Genomic DNA, 23163 nt, shown 5'->3' with positions numbered 1-23163 from the left:
AAGGGACTAGGAATAGGGAGATTCAAATTATTCTGGAATGACCTTGTTGTATAATCATTTAGATTTTAAAGATTGGTAAATGTGAACATAACTGCCTTGAATTTATGTGCCATCTTTAGCGTAATCCAGATTTTAAATCCTTATAATTAGATATCTGAGATAATTGTTCTGGAAATACTGGGATATATTGTATTTGATGGCTGCTTATGTTTTGGAATGCTTTTGGAAGATTGCTTTTTAAAAAAAAAAAAAGATTTTATTTATTTATTTGATAGAGATCACAAGCAGGCAGAGAGAGAGGAGGAAGCAGGCTCCTTGCTGAGCAGAGAGCCCATGCAGGGGCTCGATCCCAGGATTCTGGGATCATGACCTGAGCTGAAGGCAGAGGCTTTAACCCACTGAGCCACCCAGTCGCCCCTGGAAGATTGCTTTTTTAATGACAACATTATTTGCTGTGATTATTTGCCTGTGTTTTTAGTGGGACATATTTCTCCTGGTCTTTGTATTTTTTTCTTCCACTAATTCTTCATTATTGCATTCTGCCAGTTGAGTTCTTGTGGGTGGAAAGATATTTCATCATAGTGATTAAGAGCATGGACTCTGGAACCAGCCTCTCTAGGCTCAAGTTCTGACTTCATTTTTTACCATTTGTCATCTTGCGCAAATTATTTAACCTCTGTGCCACAGTTCTTAATCTGTAAAATGCTAATAGTATTACCTACTTCATAGGGTTTTGGAGTTTAGCTGAGTTAATGCATATAAAGTGCTTAGAACAATAGCTCTGAAACTTTTGGGAATGTCAGAATCACCTAGAGAGCTTGCTCAAACAAATTGCTGAGCTCCAACCCCAGAGCTTCCTATCCTATAGGTCTGGAAGGGGCCTGAGAATTTGCATTTCCAGCAAGTTCCTAGGAGATGCAGATGTTGATGGTCAGGGAATCAGTTGGAATAGAACAGTGCTTTGCAGAGTGTTAACTTTTTTTTTTCCTGGACTGTTTTCTTAGTCCCTGAGTAAAACACTTCACTTTCTAGTGCTGTTTAGTACTACTTTGAGATATAAGCAGTTTTGAAATCCCTTGTTGCATTGGTTCTCAAAATGTGGCCCCCAGATGGACAGCAGCAGCAGCATCTGGGAACTTGTCAGAAGTGCAAGTTCTTGGGCTCCACCCCAGGCTTTGTTTTAAACATGTGTCTTGGCTTAACAGGGGTGTCTTAGACTTTTTAAAAACAGTTTTATTGAGATACAATCCCCATGCCATATGATTTGCCCACTTGAAGCATACAGTGATTTTTTTTAAAGATTTTATTTATTAATTTGACAGAGATCACAAGTAGGCAGAGAGGCAGGCAGAGAGAGAGAAGAGGAAGCAGGCTACCTGCTGAACAGAGAGCCTGATGCGGGGCTCGATCCCAGGACCCTGGGATTATGACCTGAGCTGAAGGCAGAGGCTTTAACCCACTGAGCCACCCAGGTGCCCTGCATATAGTGATTTTTGATGTGTTCACAGTTGTACAGCCATTACCACATCACTTCCCTCTCCAGAAAGTGTCTACTTTTCTGACTTTATAATAATCTCTTGTATTGTTCTGCTTTTATCATCCAAGTGTGCACCCCTGAACAGGATAATTTGCTTTGTCTCCTTTTTAAAACTTGATGTATTTTAAATACCTGTAACTTTCATTTCTTTCTTTCTTTTCCTTATACTGTATCTGTTGAATAACTTAGGCCGTTTGACCTGTGGAGTTTCCCACAGACTGAATTTCTTTATTGCACACTCAATACAGTTATTACATTTGTCTGTCCTCTGCATTTCCTGCAAATTTACAGTGGATCCAGAGGCTTTTATAAATTCAGGTTCATGTCCTTTGGCAAGAATTGGCGGTGGTGTATTTATGCACAACATTCATTAAGTTGTAATGACGTCTTGTTTTTTTTTTATATTAACAGCCATTTCTGCCTAAAGCTTAGATGGATTAGTTTATTGGAAATATCAAAATGGTGATGTTCTAGCTCTGTCATTTTGTTTTTGTGTATTAGGTGGAATAATTTTTTAAGGTTACTCAGTGATATAATTTGTACAAGAAGGGTAGGATAAATGCTGAATTTTTAATTTTTTTTATAGTTCTGTCATATTGGGCAAGTTAACCTATCCATTGTTTCATCTGGGGAAAACGCTTTATTTGCGGGGTTAAGTGGGGTAATTTAGGCTGTTAGTATACTCTATGTGGTCAGCAGATGGTCATTTCTTTAACAATTTCACATAACCCCTTCAACAGCTCAGAGATGGGCAGTCACGGTGGTGAATTGATGGCCAGTTAGCAAAGCCTATCTGGACCCTTCAGCTCTGTGTTGGGATCATCAGTGGTGGGGAAGAAAAGGGTTTATATTTTGGTCATTTTGGGGCAGACTTTGTCTGGCCCAAGATAAGTGGGTGTCACCAGAGTGGTTTTTCTCTTTGCCAAGCATTAGGAGTCATGTTCATACCCTCTAAAGGGTCGTATCTACTTCTGTGGTGATGTGTAATACGTTGGTTGCCTTGATCTCCTTACATCTACATAGCCCCCTACTGTTCAACTTTGTTCTGTTCAAGGTTCTGCTGTAACCTTAGTAACCTTAACCCATAATGAGTCTTCCTAATCGTCATCAGTATCACCACTGTTAATATACTTGAGTAGCACCGTATCTAGCAGATTAGAAAAGAGGTAAATATTACCCTTTTAACATTTTATATATTATCAGAAGTATAACACATGGCACATAGTAAGTGCTCAATAAATTTTAAAGCCATTTAAAAAAATTAATACATCTTTTTCCCTCACATCTTAAGCTCTTTTTAGTTCAGTAACCATTTACTGAGTGTTCTTAAGTTCAAGGAGCTAGGGACATAAAATGAATGAGAGTTGGTTTCTTCACTTGAGAAACTCACAATCCATTTAAGGACTGAGGTAATGTTTAAAGTTCCTTAGCATTTTCCTTTATGTTGTCACTTTTCCACCTGCTTTGTCCATGTGTGATGTAACCTTATTGTTTTTCAAAGCTCTCCTTAGCTCTGTATCCCCAGCCTTTGAGACTGCTGATCTGTGTGAAAGCCTGCAGTTGTCTTCTGTGAATAGAGGGTAATATCAAGAAAAACCTTTGGGCCAAGGTCGGATTTCAGAGTGGCACATGTGGTTGACACTACAATATCGGTTTATGGTCCTCAGATGGACCTATAAACTGATTTTCAGTCTCTGTCCTGTTGCTTTAACTGTCATTCCCCAAGATGTTTGCTACATAGAGATAGAGGGTCCTATATCCAATTAGTGATTTATGAAGTATGTAAAGAGACAGCTGAACTTCTTATAAACTAGGATTTGTGTGTGCCCCATATTTCATTCTCACCTATGAAATGGTAATCAAAAAGCCTACTTCATAAGTTGCTGTGGGCATTAAAGTGAGATGATACATTACTTAAAAATGTTTAAATTATACAGTATACTACAAAGTTATGGCCATTGTAATTTATGTAAAATAAATACTTAATAGCTATGTTACTTGGGGCAAATTATTTCATCACTGAGCTAGTTTCCTCATCCTTTAAATAAGGATGATAACTCATTCTCTCAACAAATATTTGAGGACATACTCAATAATGCCAGATACTGGAAATTCCAAGATAAGCAACTAGGGAGTGGAGGGTAGCATGGTCTCCTAGGGGAGGGAGACTTATAAATCATAGTAAGAGGGATTAGTACAATGAGGAGGAGTGAACAAAATGTGCAATAGCAGTTTATAGGAGGGCTTCAGCGAATGTAACCCAGAATTTTGTTGGGCTTAAACAAGATACATGAAAAGTACATCATGATCTCAAAATATGCTTTCTAAAAATGAAGTTAGTTAATGTATCCCAAATGAATCAGTAGCCTCAACCAGTATTTCATTTCTTAACAAGACTTGTGCTTTAGGTGTGTTTATTTCTTTAAGCTGGATTTTATGAGTTCCTCTAGGGTGTTATGTGCTCCTATAATAGGGTATCCTAAAAGTACTACTTGCATCTGAAAGGCTTTTTTTCACCCACTTTTATAATTTTCTAGTTTCTGTTACTGAATTAATTTAGGAAGAACTAGAAAATGTGTTCTTATTTTGGGAAAAGATTCGTACTCCCACAAAAATATTCAGTCATCATTAACATTTTGGTTGGTGTGTTCCTGTCTTAATGATAAGAGTAACATTTTAAAAATAAAAGCAGTAGAAAATTAAGGACAGGCTTTTCTCAGAATAGGAACTAAAACTGTCTGGTAACAAGAAAAGATACTCAAACTAAATACTAGAAATGCAAATTAAAATGAGATATTTTTTAACCATTAGATTGGCAAAACATAATTAGGTACAGGTTATGGCAAAAATACAGGGAAGAGTATAGTCTTAGAATACTGCCCACAAGTGGTTTAAGTTAATACAGCTGTTTATGTGAAGATACTTGGCAAGCTGTAAGATAAGTATGTACTATATGTTGCTATTTATATATTAAAAACTAGGGTAAACTGATTTTTTGGAAGGAGTGGTCAAGAGGACCTTTTGCTTTTTCTGTAATTGCATTTCTTTTTCTGAGAAACTTAAAATACACTAAAGAATACAGAGAATAATAAAACAAAACCCTTCGCCTACGCGCCTCTCCTCATGAACTGATAAGTTGAACATTTATTTTTGCCTCCAATCTTTTAGTGGGGGGGGTATGATTTGAGGGGAAATTCTTTTTTTTTTTTTTAAGATTTTATTTATTTATTTGAAATAGAGAGAGAGAGATCACAAGTAGGCAGAGAGAGGGAGAAGCAGACTCCCTGCTGAGCAGAGAGCCCGATGTGGGCCTTGATCCCAGGACCCTGAGATCATGACCTGAGCCGAAGGCAGAGGCTTAACCCACTGAGCCACCCAGGCGCCCGAGGGGAAATTCTTAAGTACTTTAACTCGGTATTCCCCTTCCCACTCGATCTTTACCATGAATTGCTTGAATTTTCATATTGCGAGAACGGTATAAATTACTCATGTAAGTAGAAATTTAAAAACTGTGATGTTCACACAGCAATTTATTACTTGTGTGGAGTTGTTTACATACTTATTTAGTTTGTAAAATCATTTAATAAGAATGCTTTGGGAGTGGGCCTTTAGTCATTTGTTCATTTTATTGTAGTTCGTGTTTGAAAATGTCTTCCTGCCTTTATTTTTAAGTAATGTTTCTCAGGATTATAGCAGTTTATATGGTTTATTGTTGAAAACATACACAAATAAGCACAGAAATCTCCTGCCATTCAGATAAATACTGTTAGTATGCTGGTACACAATATATTCTTCCAAGGCTTCTTTATCCCTGTATAGCATAAGCATACTTTCTCTCCCCAAAACTTTACTCTTTAAAAATGGAATTCATAACCTTCCCTCCAGCTTTTTATTGTGAAAATTTTCAAACATAAAAATGCTGAAAGAATAGCACATTGAGCATCTGTATATCACTGGCTATATCCAATAATAGTTAAAATTTGCCATATTTGATTTATGTGTACATATATGTGTTTAATTTTTCTGAAGCATATGAAGTAACAGTGACATTTCATCTTTAAAAAAAAGTGACATTTCATCCTTAAGTCCTTCGGCCTGCATGTCTTAAGAAGGACCTACAATATCTACAATACTGTTTATCACACCTAGGAAATTTGTTCTTTACCTTAATATCTAAATAGCTAGTCTGTAGTCACATTTCCTCAGTTGTCCCTAAATTGTCTTTTTTTTTTTTTAAAGCTGTTTCTCCAAACCAATATAAAAATGGTATTTTTAAATTGTTGTTACCACTTTATTGATCTCTGTTCCCTGTCATAATGTATTATGACAACATAATACTTCTCATGGCTCTATTATTTTCTGTGATGTACATAATTTATCATTTATTAACCAGTTTCCTATTTTCAGACCTATAAGTCCTAGTTTTCCATGATATTTAAAGAATGCTTCCTAGCACACAGTAGGCCATTTGGTAAGTAAGTATTGAATAAAGGAAAGAAGCTTAAGAACATCTGAGTGAGATGTCTTTGTGACATTATGTTTACTTCCTTAAGAAATTTCTAGAACTGGAATGCAAAAATATAAAAGGCTTTGGATACTTACTATCAAATTGCCCTTTACAAGCACTGTCCTACATTATTCACAATGGTGAGTTTAGTGTATGATCCATGTGATTTACAGTATGATAGCTTCTCAGGGTAAGCCTTGATAGGTTAGTGTTAGAGAAGAGCTTAAATCTGGACAGATCCAGTATCCTTGCTATAGGTGGTTCTCTCCTTACATCTATATCTACTTCTGTATTTTGTAGGGGCTGGCTTGACTCCTCCAACCTATGGTGCCTTGTAGTCTTTTGACCTAATCTGGGGCTCCATTTCCCTGCTATTTACATTTCCTTGAATGTCCTGGCAAGACCATCCTTAAGAGTATAATCCGGAGGGATGTAGATACCACTTGAAGACAACCTTTTACATAGATCTTACATAGATTTTTGCTTTTTAAAAGTAAAGTCAGACTGCCTGCACAGTTAATTCAAATCTCTGCCTCTAGCAAAACAAATAACCAGTGGCTTTAAAATGGCACTCTTCTCCATGTGCAACAGAATAGCTGAATAAGAGTCTGTATTTGATATTACTGTATCAAACTCCTTTTACTTTATAGGCCTGGATTAGGGGAAATGATTTGTCCAAGATAACAAAGGTTGCTGGTTAGTGGTAGAGTTGGGCATTGAATCCAGGTTAACCTAGTCCAGTATTTTCAGTATGCTATACTATAATCTGTTTCTAAATGTGCCAGCAGATGTCACCCACAGAAGCACAGAATAAGAAGTTACCCCCCAAAATGGGGAAGCTTTGGGGGAGTAGAAAGAGTAGAAAGGTAAATGAGAAGTCCCCCCCAGAAAGACCTTTTGACTAGGGCTGTTACTTTTCAACATGGGGTCAATTTTGAGCTCTTTCATGGGACATTTCAATTTGGCCATGTGTTTTTGTGCATATTTATGGATGCCATAAGCCTGTAGCTAGGACTGAATTTCCTGTTCATAAAACTTTGAAATTAAAGTGTTGTTTTATAAACCCATCTTTTTTTTCCCCTGAGCCCATCTATATATCCCTTTTCTATTGTTTTAAATTATGGAAGTGTTTCCTGTTAAAGATTCAAACAAAATAAACATTTTTGTTAAAAATTAGTCTCTCCCCTCCCTAGATGATAGTCTTGTTTTATTGATACCACATTTCAAAAGTCTGTTGACAGTTTGTATATATTCTTCTAGATCTTTTAGCATTTAAATACTGTGCTTCTCCGTTTATGTCCTATGTATATTTTTGTATGTTAAAACATATAGCTCAACTCCATTCTTTTTAATGGTGCTTTGCATTTCAAAGCATGGATGTCCTATAATTTAATCATTCCCTATTTGTTGATCCTTAGAAGTAGAGTTCTTTCTGGGTCAAAGGGTGGTGCCATTTAAATTTTTTATGGATACTGCCAAAGCGACCTCCAGAAAGGCTATATTGAATTGCCGTTCACACCAGCAGTGTCTGTCAGTGCCCTTTTCTCTACCTATATCTGCCAATACAAGATAATCTTTTCAATTTTAGCCAGTCTGATGAATGAGAAATAGCATCTCCTTGCTTTGACTGGAATTTTTGTATTTTTAGAGAGGATGAGCAAATGTTAGTATCTTATGCAGATTGCAAGTTTGTGGTCTTTTACTTGGTTTTCAATCAGATTATTTGTTTTACTGAGTTTTGAGAGTTGTTTGTGTATTAGAAATAACCAGCTCTTTCTGTATCCTTTTAAAAATATTTTCTGTGTTTATGGTTTGGAATTTTTGTGTAGCCAAATCTTCCCTTTTTATTTCCTTTATGGTTTCTAGATTGTGTATCTTTCTTGGAAGATCTTTTCTTAAACAAGATTACAAGAATATTTAACTGCATTATTTTCAAATACTTTTATAGTTTAGCTTTTTATGTTTAAGTAATGGTGTGAAGTAGGTGTGTGCTTTTATTTTTGTCCAGATGGTTAACCAGTAGTCCTGTTTTAGGAAGGACTATTTGATTTTTAAACATAAGATCAGCTTAAAACTGAATTATTTGGAAAAATGTAGTTTGTTAAAACAGAAGTTGGAATTTGTGCCAAGTAGAAAACAGACTTGGTTACTTTTTGGTCTTTAGTTTTTGAGAATAATTCCAGTTGTTCACGTTTAATACTTAACATTTGTCTTCAACTGGAGGCAAAGTGTTAGAGACAGTGCTTTGAGAGATTTTAGTTCTTTTATTTTCATTTTACATGTTTGAAGCTCAGATTGTCCTAAGGTCACAAAGTCAGTTGGTGGCAGGGAACTATAGTATCTATGCATACTGTTCTTTAATTTTCAGCAAACATCTTTCATGTTATAGATATAAATGTTTTAAAGGAGCAGATTGTTCACATTATTCAGTTTATTTAAAGAACATTGGAAGGGCTGTGTGTGTGTGGTGCTGTTAAATTTATAGAGCCAGTTTTGTTTATATGTTGGGACATACTTTTTTTTTTAATTTTTTTTTTAAAGATTTATTTATTGGACAGAGAGAGATCACAAGTCGGCAGAGAGGCAGGCAGAGAGAGGGAGGGGGAAGCAGGCTCCCGCTGAGCATAGAGCCCGATGTGGGGCTCGATCTCAGAACCCTGAGATCATGACCTGAGCTGAAGGCAGAGGCTTAACCCGCTTAGCCACCCAGGCGCCCCTGAGATATACTTTTTTGTAAAAGCATTGCTTTAAACTTTTCTTGTCAATGAATTAATTTTAGCCTCATAATAAACCTGTGAAGTTGGAGTTACTTCATGTTGAAAGGAATTTGCTGCCATGTTGATAATTGCCATAATTACTACTGTTATTTAAATCATGTAGAAGAATCTTGGTGTCTGCATTCCAGATTCATTTGAACCAGGTCAGAATAGCTCAGATCCACTTTAAATCTCTGATTCTTAAGTTGTATGGCCCAGACAGTATTTAGTGGCCTGTTTAACCTTTGGAGAACTATAACTTACTTGAGAAGGAGATCCAGAACTTCCTAGTCTCATCATCAAAGTTGAGTTTGACTTTTTGGTTCATGTCATTACTTAAAGCTAACAGTTTCAATACATGTTTTATGTTCTTTCATATGCAGATAACATGTAGAAAGTTTGAAAAGACCAGCTCTTGTTTGCTTTTGGGGTGTGTGTGTGTGTGTGTGTGTGTAATATCTGGCATAAGAATGCTGCCCTTAAATTAATCTGGAGCTAAAAGAAATAGAACAAATAATAATATGGCTTACTCATTGCCAGACACAGTCCCTTGAGGTGGACTGTATTGTTTATTTTATGGAGGTTACTGACTCAGTGAGGCATAGTAACTTGTCTAAGATCATACAGCTAATAAATGGAATTTAAGCCCATTTGCGTCCCAACTCCCAAGCCTTTCCACTATGCTGTTGTCCTCTACTTCATTTTGACTTTCTTCCAGTTGTATTCCTCAATCTCTGCTTTTAAAATAAATTATCCACAATATACAGTGCAAGTAAATACATTACTAAAGTCTCTTATCTTCTCCCCATACAGATATATCTTTCGTCAGAATATTTTAAGGCATTAGGGTGCTTGGGTGGCTCAGTGGTTTAAGCGTCTGCCTTCAGCTCAGGTTGTGATCCTAAGGTCCTGGGATCGAGCCCCGCATCAGGCTCCCTGCTCCTTCCTCTTCTCCCACTCCCCCTGCTTGTGTTCCCTCTCTCGCTATCTCTCTCTCTCTCTCTCTGTCAAATAAATAAAATCTTTAAAAAAGAAACTAGCTTTTATTTAGAAATACACTTAATCTAGGCTTTTTATAGAAGGTTTGGGCCTTTTCTGCCTTTCTTCGGGATACAGACTAGAGGATTTTATCCAGGAACACAGGATTCTCTCCTATACAGAGGTTCAATCTTGAGAGATGCTGCGTATTTCTTCTTAAACCCAGGGATATGAGATAACTGGAGCTGAATAATGCAAAAGGGTTGGAATTCTGTTTCTTTGGTTTCCTGTACTATCTTTATTATATTTGACAGTAGCCTATCATGTGACTTTAGGGGAAATACCATATGCCTGTGTTTCATAAGTGAAAGTGAAAACATTGTAGTCACTTAAGTACTAAGCAGTCTTGGATATCTTGTGGGGTGATGGTTCCTACTGTTGCAGGTCATGGATCACTTTAAGAAGCCACTGAAAGCTATCAACTGTCTTTTCAGAAAAATTCCAACATATGCAAAAATTTTCCATAGAACTTCAGAATTTTTATGGAAATCCCTCAGTATAGGACAAGAAATCCATAAAGATTTCTTCACCTGCTTTAAAATGATTCACAGACCTGGGGATAAAAATATATGTATATAAAAAATATATGTTTATAAAAAATAAAAAAAAAAAAAAAAAAATGATGTCCAAATTGCTATCTATGTATATATTTTTCTAGACTAAAGCACTATGCCCAAAAAGTGAAACTGGGATAATTGTTTCAGTTTTGCTAACAGTGTACTCTGTTGTATGCAACTTGAATCTCTAAAAATCCAAAATTTTTTAAAAAGCAAGAGGATTATGTTTGGTGTTCTATAAGGACTTATTGTATGTATTTTGTTGATCTCTTGTAATTGCGTTTGCAGCTTTGCTTAGGCCACTAGGAAGTTGTAATTTGATTGTGTACTGTAATTTGATTATGTTTTGTGTACTGACTTTTCATAGCTTTTATACTATCATTGCTTCTAGTTTTCCTTTTTCCTCTAATTTATGTTTCTGAATATGAATTTATGTTTCTGCTATCTCATAGCACCCTTCGCAATGCCCTGCATTTAGTGTGTCCATACCTATATGTTGATTGGAAAAGTGCAGATTGAATGAATTTTATAAATTGGTTTTGTCAGTTGGAAATTTCACCAAGAGTCTGTGACTTGGATTTTTAAGCTTCCTTAAATGTTTACTGGATAGTCATTCATTGATTCATCTACTAAGTGACAGTTCCTGTGCTGGTGACAGGAATGCAAAGATAAATAGACACAGTCCCACTTATGCAGAACTCACCCTAGTGTTGAGACTGACAGGTAAATAAAGAAGTATGTTGATTGAGGGTATATGCAGGACACAGTTGGAGGGGGCACAAAGGAGGGAGTGATCGATTTTTCTCTGAGGGAGAGGATATCTGAAAAGGCCTCACTGAGGTGACATTTAAGCTCAGCTCCAGGGGATATGCCGAGAACAGCCATTTTAGCAGAAAGCGCAATCTGAGTCAAAGTATTTGAAGTCTTGAGTGTTAGGGGAACTGTAAAAGCCTCATGTGGTTAAACTATGTGGGGAGCCAAGGGGAATATTATGTAATGCTGTGGCCCTGGTAAGAGAGGTGAACAGGTACCAGGTCCTAGAGGTCTTGGATGCTGGATTAGGTAAGGAGTTTGCACTTGATAATGTAGGTAGATTTTGAGTTTGAGGGGAATTGTTCTGGTAGTAATGTGAAGGATGGAATGGAAGGATCTGGCAGGATAAAGTCTTAATTTAAAATATTTTAATTTATGATATTTTCAAACCTATACAAAAGTTAGAGGATAGTATATTGGAACCCCAATGTACCTGATACCTAGCCTCAACAGTTATCGACACATGGCTATTCTTGCTTTATTTATAACCATTCTATCCCCGTTCTCTTTTTTAAGATTTCATTTATTTGACGACACAGATGCACAAGCGGGGAGAGCAACTGGTAGAGGGAGAGGGAGAAGCAGGGCCCCCCGGGGCTTGATCCTAGGACCCTGCTGGGATCATGACCTGATCCAAAGGTAGCCGCTTAACTGACTGAGCCACCCAGGCACCCCCTCTCCCCCAGTCTCTTAAAGAAAATTCCTCAGTGAGTCACAAATAGGCAAAGGATAATTAGTATCTAATAAAGTGGCTCTTAAATCAGGCTGTGCAGCTGTATCACCTATACAGTTTGAAGAAAAAAAGTTCCCACCTCATATTTACTAAGTCAGATATTTGTATAACCAGACATTTTTAGTTTTTGACTTTGCACAGTCAGGGTTGAGAACTCTGAATTTAATTTTTTTTTAAAGATTTTATTTATTTATTTGACAGAGAGAGATTACAAGTAGGCAGAGAGAGAGAGAGAGAGAGAGAGAGAGGAGGAAGCAGGCTCCCTGCTGAGCAGAGAGCCCGATGCGGGACTCGATCCCAGGACCCTGAGATCATGACCTGAGCCGAAGGCAGCGGCTTAACCCACTGAGCCACCCAGACGCCCTCTGAATTTAATTTTTAAGTAAATTATTTTGAAGGTAATTTTTAAGTAGGTTGATTTTTCTGGCAAATATGTTTTTCCTGAACTCACTAAATGTTGCCTGTGGCCCTCTTTATCACCTATTAGAAAGTGATAGCTTTTCTGTGGTTAAGTTCTTGACATTAGTTTGAATAAAGAGTATTAGTTTAAAGGCTGGTATCTTCATTTTCTGTTAGAGGTGGGCGAGACTGAAAAGGCAATTGCATCTTTGAAATTGGATGTGATGACATAGGGAATAACCATTGTTACAGTTGATTTTTTGCACCAAATCCAGCTACAAGGAAGGAAGGAGATGGGAGACAGATCAGTCTTTGAAGGTAGATGAGGATTATTCCAGAGCACCAGTTGAAAATGTGTAGACAAGGAATCTCTTCCTCTCCTCCTTAATTTGCATAATCTCCATGTAGACATTGCTGCTTGTTTGTTGTTGTTGTTGTTGTTCGGAATGCTAATAAGGGGCTACTTGGCATGCTGCCCTTTCCTTTCTACTGGCAAAACTGATCTACAACTATTTTGTTGCCTGATTCTTCTGATGCCATTTTATCTCTCTTAAGTAATTGGGAGTAATGACTTAAAGAGTAACTCCTGGATGTGCACCTTCCCAGGGCTGTAGATAGATCATATATAGGGGATGTGTTCTTAAACATCATTCTTACCTCCAGAGTCAGTGTTAGAGGTTTCAGATTCCTCCTTCTTGGTATCCCTGTAAGAGATTTTCTTTGAATATACTGCAGAGCCAGGAGAGCAAGGATACACACTTACCTTAGGTATAGTGTTTACAGATTTTGAAGGAGGCTCTATCAAGGTAATTCTGCAGATTATTCCCAGATTTGGCTTGGGTGAATAATGGCTGTTTTTTGGGGGTTGCTTTATTATTGCATTTTACTATCAGTGCCCAATAAAATCTAGGTCAGCCGTCCTCGGGGTCATATTTTATATGGCTCAATGATAAGGATATTGGTGTCTGTAGGAGGGGGGTGTGGCAGGGTGGACTGTGCTTATAGACATTTTGTGTACTGTGGAATCATGGAGCAAATTTGGTTTTGTTCAGGTTTACCACTTACTGGGTATGTGGCTACTCTTGGACTTAGTAAGCTGGAAACAGTCTTCATCTTCAAGGATTAGAGATAATGCATAATTAGGTGGTAAGTAAATACTAGCCGTTGTTATTATAATGACAAATGGGTTCTCTGAATATTTGTTGGATTGATATTAATGTAAACAGTCAGAAACTAGGCTGGATGGAAATGTGTTCCCTTTAAGAAATCAGTTAATGTGATGTCTGTGTCTCTAATCAAATAGTATATAACAGAGTGGGTTTTAAGATTGTTTGCTGCTTCCTGAGATAATGGATGGTCTGGGCAGTTCTCACCTGAATTTTCTCTGAGAGACTTCATAGAGGCAGAGGCTTTTTGCCTTGTGGCATTTTGGAGTCTAGTGTGCTCTGAAAACCTTTTTATGTAAAAACGGCCAAATTGGGGCACCTGGGTGGCTCATTGGGTTAAAAACAGCCAAATTGCTTTTCCATGATTTCAGTGGGAATTTTAGGCTGACTTTGATTCATCCACACTCCTATATGTGTTTGCAGCATTTCTTAACCTACCAATAATAAATTAGTAAATACTGAGTCCGTGCTATGTGCTAAACTTCAGAAGCTTCCAAGAGCACTTTAGCAGCCACTACTACAAGGCATTTGTTTAGATGTTGCGTTCTTAATTTGATGCATGCCATTTGGATTAGGGGTCACTCTTTTCTACCCTAAAGAAAAATTGTACAAAAGGAAAATTCTCATAAATGGATGTATGATTATAGAAAGTTTGAAAGAACCTGAAAAGCATGAAGCATAAATTAAAACTGTGTTATCCTGCCACCTAGAGGCAACCACTGATAGTGTATATTTTTTCCCTTCCCAGGTTTGTGGGGTTTTGTGTGTATGCTTGTTTTAAACTTCCTCACCCTGTGGCAAGCATTTTCTCATTAGTTCTCAGGGAAGTGATAGGTACAGGGTACAATGTAAGCACATACAGAGGACACTCAGTCAAGTTTTAAGAGATTAGGGAGAGGATTGTCCTAATTCTGGTTAGTATTTGTGCTTTCAAAACCCACAGGGGCGCCTGGGTGGCTCAGTGGGTTGAGCCTTTGCCTTCAACTCGGGTCATGATCTCGAGGTCCTGGGATTGAGTTCCGAATCGGGCTCTCTACTTGGCGGGGGGCCTGCTTCCCCCCACCCTCTGCCTGCCCCTCTGCCTACTTGTGATCTCTGTCAGGTAAATAAATAAATCTTTTAAACAAAAACAACAACAACAACCCACATGAGTGTTCATTATATTAAGGTGAAATAGAGGTTAAAGGGTCCCCTACCCTCAGCTTTCTTAGGAATTTTCTTTTTGTTATCTCCTCTTCCCCTCTGCCATTCAGTGAACCTGTAATTCTCTGCTTATATCTACAGACAACATTTTCAGAAGAGTTTTCTACACATGCCATCTGTATTGCCTCATTTTCCATTGATTCCCTGACTCACTCCATGGCTTCCCTTCCCATCACCTCACTGAAACTGTTGGTGGTCAAATTATCTCTATTCCCAATTTCAGTGTACATTTTTCTGGGCATGACTCATCTTAATATTGGACACATTTGATCAGTTTTACCATCTTTTGTCTTTCATGATACCATGATAAACTGGTTTTACTTCTACATCAGCAAGCTCTCCTTTTCTGGGTTCTCCTCCTTTTTCTTACCTTTAAATGTTAGATCAAGTGGGAACTCAGTTCTGGGTCTCTTTCCTTCCTTCCTTTGTAAGTCATCATCTCCAGACCAATGGCATCAAATACTGTCTATATGCTGACAATCACAGATTTTTATTCTCAGTTCATACTTCTTTCATGAAGATATTTGCCTACCTATATCATGTGGTAGATGCTTGTGCTAGATGCTGAGAGCTTAATACTGTAGAAAATCAAAGTAGTTACATTGATATTGGCTATGAGAGAAACAAGCAGGGTAGTGCTTGTTAGAAAAATAAGACTAGCTTTAGGTGAGTTACCTTCGGAAGCCACTTGGGGTCTTAAAGTCAGTTCTCAAATGGAACTAGCTATGGGAGGAAATAGGGGTGTGAAGTAGAAGCATTCCAGTGGGGATAGCACTTGTAAAGGTCTGGAGGAAAGAAGGAACTTAGAGCATTCTAGAAAGTAAAGGGAAAGACTAAAGTAATTGTGCAGAGAGGAGATTGGAGAGAGTTCCAGTAGCTAAATCATGCCAGGGCCCTGTGAGTCATGATTAGAGTTTGGATAGAGTTCTAGGAAATCTGTTGAAAGGTTTTAAGCAAGGAAGTAACGTGAGCTGATTTATGTTTTAAGAAGATTACTTTTGCTGCTCTCTGGAGAATGGATTGGATGAAAGAAAATGTGGAAGTGGAGAGATCAGTTATCCCTATTTCACAGTTGAGGAAACAGGAGTACACAGAGGCTGCTCATACAGTGAGTAAATGATATAGCAGGAACCCTAACCTGGGATTCCTTATTTTGAGCCTGTATTCTGAATTGGTGCTTCTCAGACTTAAGGTAATAACCTGAAGATCTCATTAAAATACAGATTGATTCCTCAGGTCTGGGTGGGCCTGAGATTCTGCATTTTTCATAATTCCCAGGTGATGTCAGTGCTGCTGATCCTTCAACCATACTTGGAATTGTAAGGCTAGACTGCTGCTACACTCCTATTGAGCCAGATTTGGGAACTACAGGTGTCTTCTGCCCTTAAGCTGATTCAGTATTGAAAGTCATTCTAAATTTGATCAACTGAAGATGATACTACAAAGTGAGCTACCCTTTGAAGCGCGACTTCCCCTTAATATATTTTAAATGAACACACTTGTCTTATTTAAACCCCACAAAACCAAGATTCAAACCTCAAAGGTAAATGAAGTTTGGGGAAAAGGAGGAAGGGGAAAAAGTGGTTAATTAAATAGAAGTATTTAATTAACATATAGCTATGGGTGGTGGTTCATAGTAATTCATTAATTTCCTTAAAGCTGATTTTTTTAACCTAGGTTTAGGAAGAAATTTTTACTACATGTAAAGATTATTTGGTGCTTAGAGTTCTGGTCCGACCCAACAAAGGCAGTAGGCCATTTCCAGGGATTTGTCTAGAATTGCCTTCTTTTTGTTAGAGGCTTTTTTATATAATGGGATTTTTACCCATTTAACTTCTAAACATTAGGTAGAACTCATTCCCTGGTTACTGTTCTGATCATTAGTGTGATTTGACGGTATCTCAGCTTCTTACCTTGTGCCCCCGCTTTCTCTTTTGCAATAATTTTTTGAACATAGGATCCAATAGTGTAGAAGAGTCTGTCACAAATCTATATTTTCATCTACAGGGATTTATTATAATAAAACTAGTAAAGTAAAAAGCATGTTATGAAAGCATGGACTTTGGAACCAAAAAGGCCTGGATTTATATCTTGGTGCCGGCATTTACTAGCTAGGCATAAGGTACTTAATTTCTCTGAGCCTCAGTTTTCTATCTGTAAATGGGGACAAAACTTGGCTTGAGTGGTGAGGATTGTATGAAAGACTATAATATGAAGCCCTTTGGGCAGCATGTCTCAAAGTTTGTTTTTTGGGATACTTAAAGGGGTAGGCTTTTAGTAAATAACACGGGGAAAAAATGGTTTTGTGCCCTAATAAGTTTCCTCTACCCAAGATTTCTTGGAGCTGTTAGTAATGTCAGTCAGCTACATGACCATCCTAAAGGAAGACAAATTCCATTTTTAACATTTCCCAAATTGCTGGAACCTTGTCTTCCTTCATGGAGCAGAATGCTCTAAAATGCTTTAGGAAACACAAGCTCATTGTCCAGCTTGTAGTGAGTGCCCAAAAAAATTCTTTCCTTCCCACTGCAAAGCCAGCTTAGAAAGAGACTAATTAGGAACAAAAAAACTTGAATTTTCTTAATTGATGTCTCATGGACAGTAATAACCTTTTTAAAACTATAGATGTTTCTTGCAACAAAATTATAGAAACCAGGTTAACATTGCACTTGTTAGGGGAACGTGTGTGTTCATTCATTTGTTTTGGCTTGGTTATTTAATTGGGTGCCTCTCATCTCAGTCTGTTTATGAAAAGTTTGGAGCCCAAACACTGGAAATGGAAAAAGCCAAATGTATTTGCTCTCCTTGAACCTTGACAGCTAAGCCTTGGGCTTAGGACCTACACTTGACCGATTAGATGCTCACACTTTTTGTGTCTAGAGCCGCTGATGCAAATAACCTGACACTGTTCAGAAATCATTCTGCCACCAACAGTACCTTCCGGGCATCTAGAGTCTGGTATTGGCAGTAGAGGCACCCCCAACTAAGCTGTGGGAGTTTCTTGGCTGTAGTTCAAGGCAGCATAGCTTCCTTGGTTCCTCCTGTTTTCTGAATGTGGTTCTGTAATACTTCCTATTGATTCCCTAAGCTGTTATCCTTCTAGTACATCACTTTTCTGCTTTGATCAGAGTCTGTTGTTCTCAGCCCAGACCCTTAACTGGTACAGAATTTTCCAAGTCAAAACAGCTGTAGTTAAAGTGAGACATGTGTGAAGATTTGCCAGTACCTCATCTACACTTTCTTAAGTCAGTAAAAGAGTTCGAGTTGTTTATTAATGCAAGTTAATTAGTGCACTTGTTTTGGAGGATAGTATGGTTTTTTATTGTTGAATACTGAGGTTCTTTATATATTCTAGATACTATATATAGCTTGCAGATATTTTCTCCCAGTGAGTTTTATACTTTTACATTTAAGTCTGTGATCCTTTTTTTAGCTTTGAATTTTTTAAATTGACTTACAATGGTTTCAGGTATACAACAGGTATACAACAGTGATTTGATATTGTATCTATTGTGAAATGATCATAGTAAGTCTAGTTAGAATTTTTTTCTTAAGATGGAAACTTTAAAGGTCACTCTCTTAGGAATTTTCAAATATATAATTATATCCCCATAACCTATTTGTTCTATAACTAAAAGTTTGTACATTTTGACCACCTTTAGCCATTTCACTCACCCCTACCTACGTCTGGCATCTACCAATCTGTTCTGTGAGTTCAGTGTTTTGGGACTTCTTTGTTATTTTCGTTTATTGAGATTCTGTATGTGAGACCATGCAGTATTTGTCTTCCTCTGACTTACTTCACTTAGCATAGTGCCCTCAGGGTGCAGCCATTTGTGACAAATGACAAGATTTCCTTCTTTCTTACAGTTAATATTCCTGTGTGTGTGTGTGTCCACTCATCCATCAATGGATAATTAGATTGCTTCTGTATTTTGGCTGTTGTAAATAATGCAGTAAACCTGGGGATGCATAGATCTTTTCAACTTAGTGTTTTCATTTCCTTTTGCTAAATACCCAGAAATGGAATTGCTGGATCATATTTTAAATACTTTGAGGAATCGCCATAGTGTTTTCCCATATTGGCTGCACCAATTTACATTCACTCCAGCAGTGTACAGGGGTTCATTTTTCTCCACATTCTCACATGATTAATTCTGAATTAATTTTTATGTAAAGTATGAGGCTTTCTTAGGCCAAAGTTCATCTTTTGCCTAAAGATATCTATTTCTCTGGCACCATTTGTTGATAAAACTATTGTTTGAATTGCTTTTTCAACTTTGTCAAAAATCATTTGGGTAGGGATGCCTGGGTGGCTCACTTAGTTAAGCGCCTGACTCTTGATTTTGGCTCAGGTCACAGTCTCAGGGTCTTGAGATTGAGCTCCATGTTTGGGCTCTGTGCTGGGCATGGACCCTTTTTAAGATTCCTTCTTTCTTTCTCCCCCTGTGTTTGCTCTCTCTAAAAAAAGAAAAGAAAAAAATCAGTCTGGCATATCTGTAGGAGTCTGTTTCTTGAGTCTCTATTCTGATTCATACATGTGTATATCGAGAAATTACATATGTAGGTCATGAAATTGGATAGAGTGATTCCTCCCTCTTTTTCAGAATTATTTTAGCTATTGCAGTTCCTTTGTCTTTCCATATAAATTTTGAAGATTTATTTATTTTAGTGGGGGGGGGGGCAGAGGGAGAGAGTCTTAAGAAGATTCTGTGCTGAGTGTGGAGCCTGATGCGGGGCTTCATCCCACGACCCTGAGATCACAACCTGAGCTGAAGCCAAGAGTCAGACACTGAATTGACTGTGCCACCCAGGCACCCCATATACGTTTTAGAATAATCTCTTTATTTACAGGAAAATTCTTGCTAGGCTTTGGATAGGATCTGCATTAAACCTGCATATGAATCTTGAGGGGAATTGAATTCTTTGCTGTGTCAAGTCCTCTTAATCTATGAACATAGTTTATCTCTTCATATATTTAGCTTTGATATTTTTTAATCAGCATTTTGTAGTTTTGAACATACAAGTCCTGATTTATACCTAAGTATTTCAAGATTTGTTTTAGCAATTGTGAGTGGTGGAGTTTATGTGTTCATTGCCAGTATATGGAAATGGATTGATTTGTGTATGTTTATCTTGGATCCTGAAACTTTACTGAGATCATTTTTTAGTTCTGGGAGGGGTTTTGGGGGGGGGGTACATTTGGGGGATTTTCTACTAGATAATCCTTTGTCATCTGCAAATAGGGAGTTTTGTTTTTCCTTTCTGATCTGTATACCAGTTATTTTGTTTTCTTACCTTATTAAAATGGCTAGAACTTCCAGCACTTTGTTGAATGAAAGTGGTGGAAATGGACATCCTTACTTTGTTCCTAATTTTGGAAGGAAGGCATTCAGTGATTTGGGGTATATGGTGTTGGGGCTGGCTGCTACTTCCTGCAGTAGAGGTAGTCTCAAAGCCTCCCAGCAAATGACTGCAACCACAGTAGTGTGATAGCTGCTTGTTTTAGGTAATGTGTGAGTGTGAGTTTTGTGAGGAAAAAGCCACAACTGAATACAAGTAGCTCACTTACAGTTTCCACTAAATGAATGAGATCGTTTCCAGAATACCATTGGTCTTGTTTTAGATATTTGGAAGTTGTAGGCAGCAGGCATTTTGTTCATTTTCTTTTATATGAAGAGGTAATTTTTAAAAAAGTAATCTGGAATCTCATATCCTAACATGTGAACCATAGAGGGAAAACTTTTTTTTTAATCTCTCCAAAAGCATTTTAGAATATATTCTGGATGTTTCACCAGTTCTTCCTGAGTGCCCATTGGTTAAATAGATGCCAACCATGTAGGCAAATATACTTTATTTTCACAATACTGAGTATGTTGGATTAATCTAGGCCAAAAGCCACCTGAAATTTACACTTGTGCTTGGTTAGCTTTTTCTTATGACAGCTGTCATAACATACTAACATTCAGTTACTGCTGTGTAGCAAATACATTATTAGTAGGAGAATCCTTGGTATGTAAATAGCTATCAGTTCACCTCTACTTCTGTCCGGGTGTCCTTGTTGCTAATGGGAGAAACCTGTATTTCTTCCTGTCCCTTGGTCAGAGCATCTTGAGGGATCTGTCTGCCATGAAGGATCATGTAGGTTTATACTGTGGGTTGCCCACTTTTGTGCCTTCTAAATTAAATGGGTTTAGTAAAAATGATTGTGTTCTGTGCTTAGAACATTTCTAGTGGGAGTCTTACACCTCATTTTCTAATTTAAAAATAAAGGTGTTGTGTTACCTTTGTCCTTATAACACAACTAATATATTTTTATCGGTTAAAACAGTAGAAGATACAGATGTGGGTGTACATAATCATTTTGATTAGTAGTGAGTTAACATTTTGATGCATACCCCTTCTAAGCAGTTTAGACATAGGTTTATACTGTTTGTTTTATAACCTTTTTATTTCACAATGAACATCTTTTTGTTATATAATTGTGTGCAATGTTTATAGCAGTTGTGTAATATTTTAAACCAATCCTTTTTTGGACGTTTGGTCCTTTCCAATTTTTCACTATTACATATGGTCATACAGTATAGATTCCTGTGGTTAAATATTTGTGTACATCCTTATGATTTTCTTTGGATAAATTCCCAGAAGTGGAATTGCTAAATTTTCCAGAAAACTGCAAGGATATGGTGAATTTTTTCCATCCTGCGGTGTGTTAAACAGTGTGATCTTTTATTTTCAATTATGAGTTTGAGAGGTTTTGTTTTAAGAAAAGGGTTTTAATTTTGGCTTAAATTGATTACAGTCTTATGCAACATATGTATGTGGGCCAATTTTGTCTGGAGAGATTCCTTTTTCTTCCCTACCTCATAGCTGTGCATCTGAGTTGGCATGGCGTCATAACTCCAGAGTTTTTGCTTTAAGCATTTTGCATGTTCTTCATTCTGTCTTGTTTATGTCATTCATGTAGTGCTCAAGATTGCTACTTTAAGTTCTCACTTTTTGGGGGAATTTCTTTTTTCAGGTCGTAAAACGGAAAATCGAAAACATGAAAGTAGACAGGACTAAACTGAAAAAGACACCTACTGAGGCTGTAAGTATCCAGAAGTATGCTCTATTTTTTTCATTTCAGAAAAAAGTCCTAGCAGTCAGTTCAACCATAGTGATCTTCAAAATATGTCACCACTTATATATACAGAGTGCAGTAAAATAGCAAGGTGTCTTGAAACAGTCATATTTACTTTTGAACTTCCCTTGATTAAAAAAGTGAACAGGCTAGTCGCCACTGGAAATGAACACTAAACTGTTTGTGGCTTTATGTACATAAAGTGGGCTCCCTGGCTGCTGTCCTATGCATTGGAAGGCAGTATGGTATAATGGAAAGAGCGGATGTGGATTCAGGTTCTCTCTGTACTTGTGGGGTCTTTTTCAATTTTATTTTCTTGAAAATTAAAGTGGTAACACCTTTCTTAAGTAGATTTTTAAATTATGGATTCTTGTTCATCAGTTCAACTTAACCTGTATTAACCTGTGTATTGGGTGACCATGTCGGTTGGTCCTGTGTCAGCAGTAGAAATCCCAGCTTTTAGTCCAGTATTCTGTCAGCTGGCTTAAACTGCATTTTGAGGGGTGCCTGGGTGGCTCAGTGGGTTAAGCTGCTGCCTTCAGCTCAGGTCATGATCTCAGGGTCCTGGGATCGAGTCCCATATCGGGCTCTCTGCTCAGCAGGGAGCCTGCTTCCCGCGCTCTCTCTCTCTCTCTGCCAGTCTCTCTACCTACCTGTGATCTCTCTCTGTCAAATAAATAAATAAAATTTAAAAAAAAAAACTGCATTTTGAGATTAAGAAAGTATTGCTTTGTTAAGACTCCTATAGATCCCATTATGCTGTAGTTCAAGGAGCACAAGCTTTGAAATTAGACATGAGTTTAAATCACTAGATTTTTGTGGCCTGGTTTTCACAGCTGTAAAACTTGGTTGATAATTTTTCTCTTCTTGGTGTGAGGCAGATGCTTAGCCAAGTACCTGGCACATAATTCGTTCATTTTCTAAATACAGGCCACTTGGTTTTTAAAAACTGGTAACTACCTGGCAAGTATCACCATGGATATCACTATTAACATTTTGCTATATTTCTTCTAGTCTTTTTTTAAAAGATAATTGCATGGACATTCTCCTGCCCTTTTTTTGTTAAGCATTATACTAATGAATGTGAGAAATGCTATCTTCCCATATCCTCATCAACAATACAGATTATCTTTTAGATTTTTGTTAATAAGTGGAAAATATTTCATGGTTTTAATTCTCATGCTTTAATTAGGTATATTTTCAAATTTATTGGTCTTATATTGGTTGTCTGCTCATGCTGGTCATTTTGTATTTGACATTGGAATATTCAGGTTGTTTCTTATTGAGTGCTGTATATATCAAGTATGTTCACTTTCATATCTATTGAAGAT

At 37.3% G+C, this 23163-nt stretch overlaps 1 protein-coding gene across 17 annotated transcripts in view; it reads left to right on the top strand.

Annotated features, from left to right (window-relative positions):
* Positions 1-23163, top strand: part of HUWE1 (HECT, UBA and WWE domain containing E3 ubiquitin protein ligase 1) — a 173355-nt gene that overhangs the window by 8855 nt on the left and 141337 nt on the right. For 8 of the 17 annotated variants that reach the window (XM_059158499.1, XM_059158487.1, XM_059158498.1 and 5 more), the window contains exons 1-2: positions 15710-15817; positions 21731-21799. In XM_059158499.1, the coding sequence (XP_059014482.1) occupies positions 15725-15817; positions 21731-21799 (162 nt within the window). In that variant the 5' untranslated portion in view covers positions 15710-15724. Of the gene's footprint in view, positions 1-13392; positions 13487-15709; positions 15818-21730; positions 21800-23163 lie in introns of those variants that run through there. The other 9 variants (XM_059158501.1, XM_059158495.1, XM_059158500.1 and 6 more) reach the window with 2 other exon arrangements.

This window comes from Mustela lutreola, chromosome X, assembly GCF_030435805.1.
Source record: "Mustela lutreola isolate mMusLut2 chromosome X, mMusLut2.pri, whole genome shotgun sequence".
NCBI lineage: Eukaryota > Metazoa > Chordata > Mammalia > Carnivora > Mustelidae > Mustela > Mustela lutreola.
The sequence above is the reverse complement of the archived record's forward strand: the minus strand, read 5'-3'. Positions and strand labels throughout refer to the sequence as shown.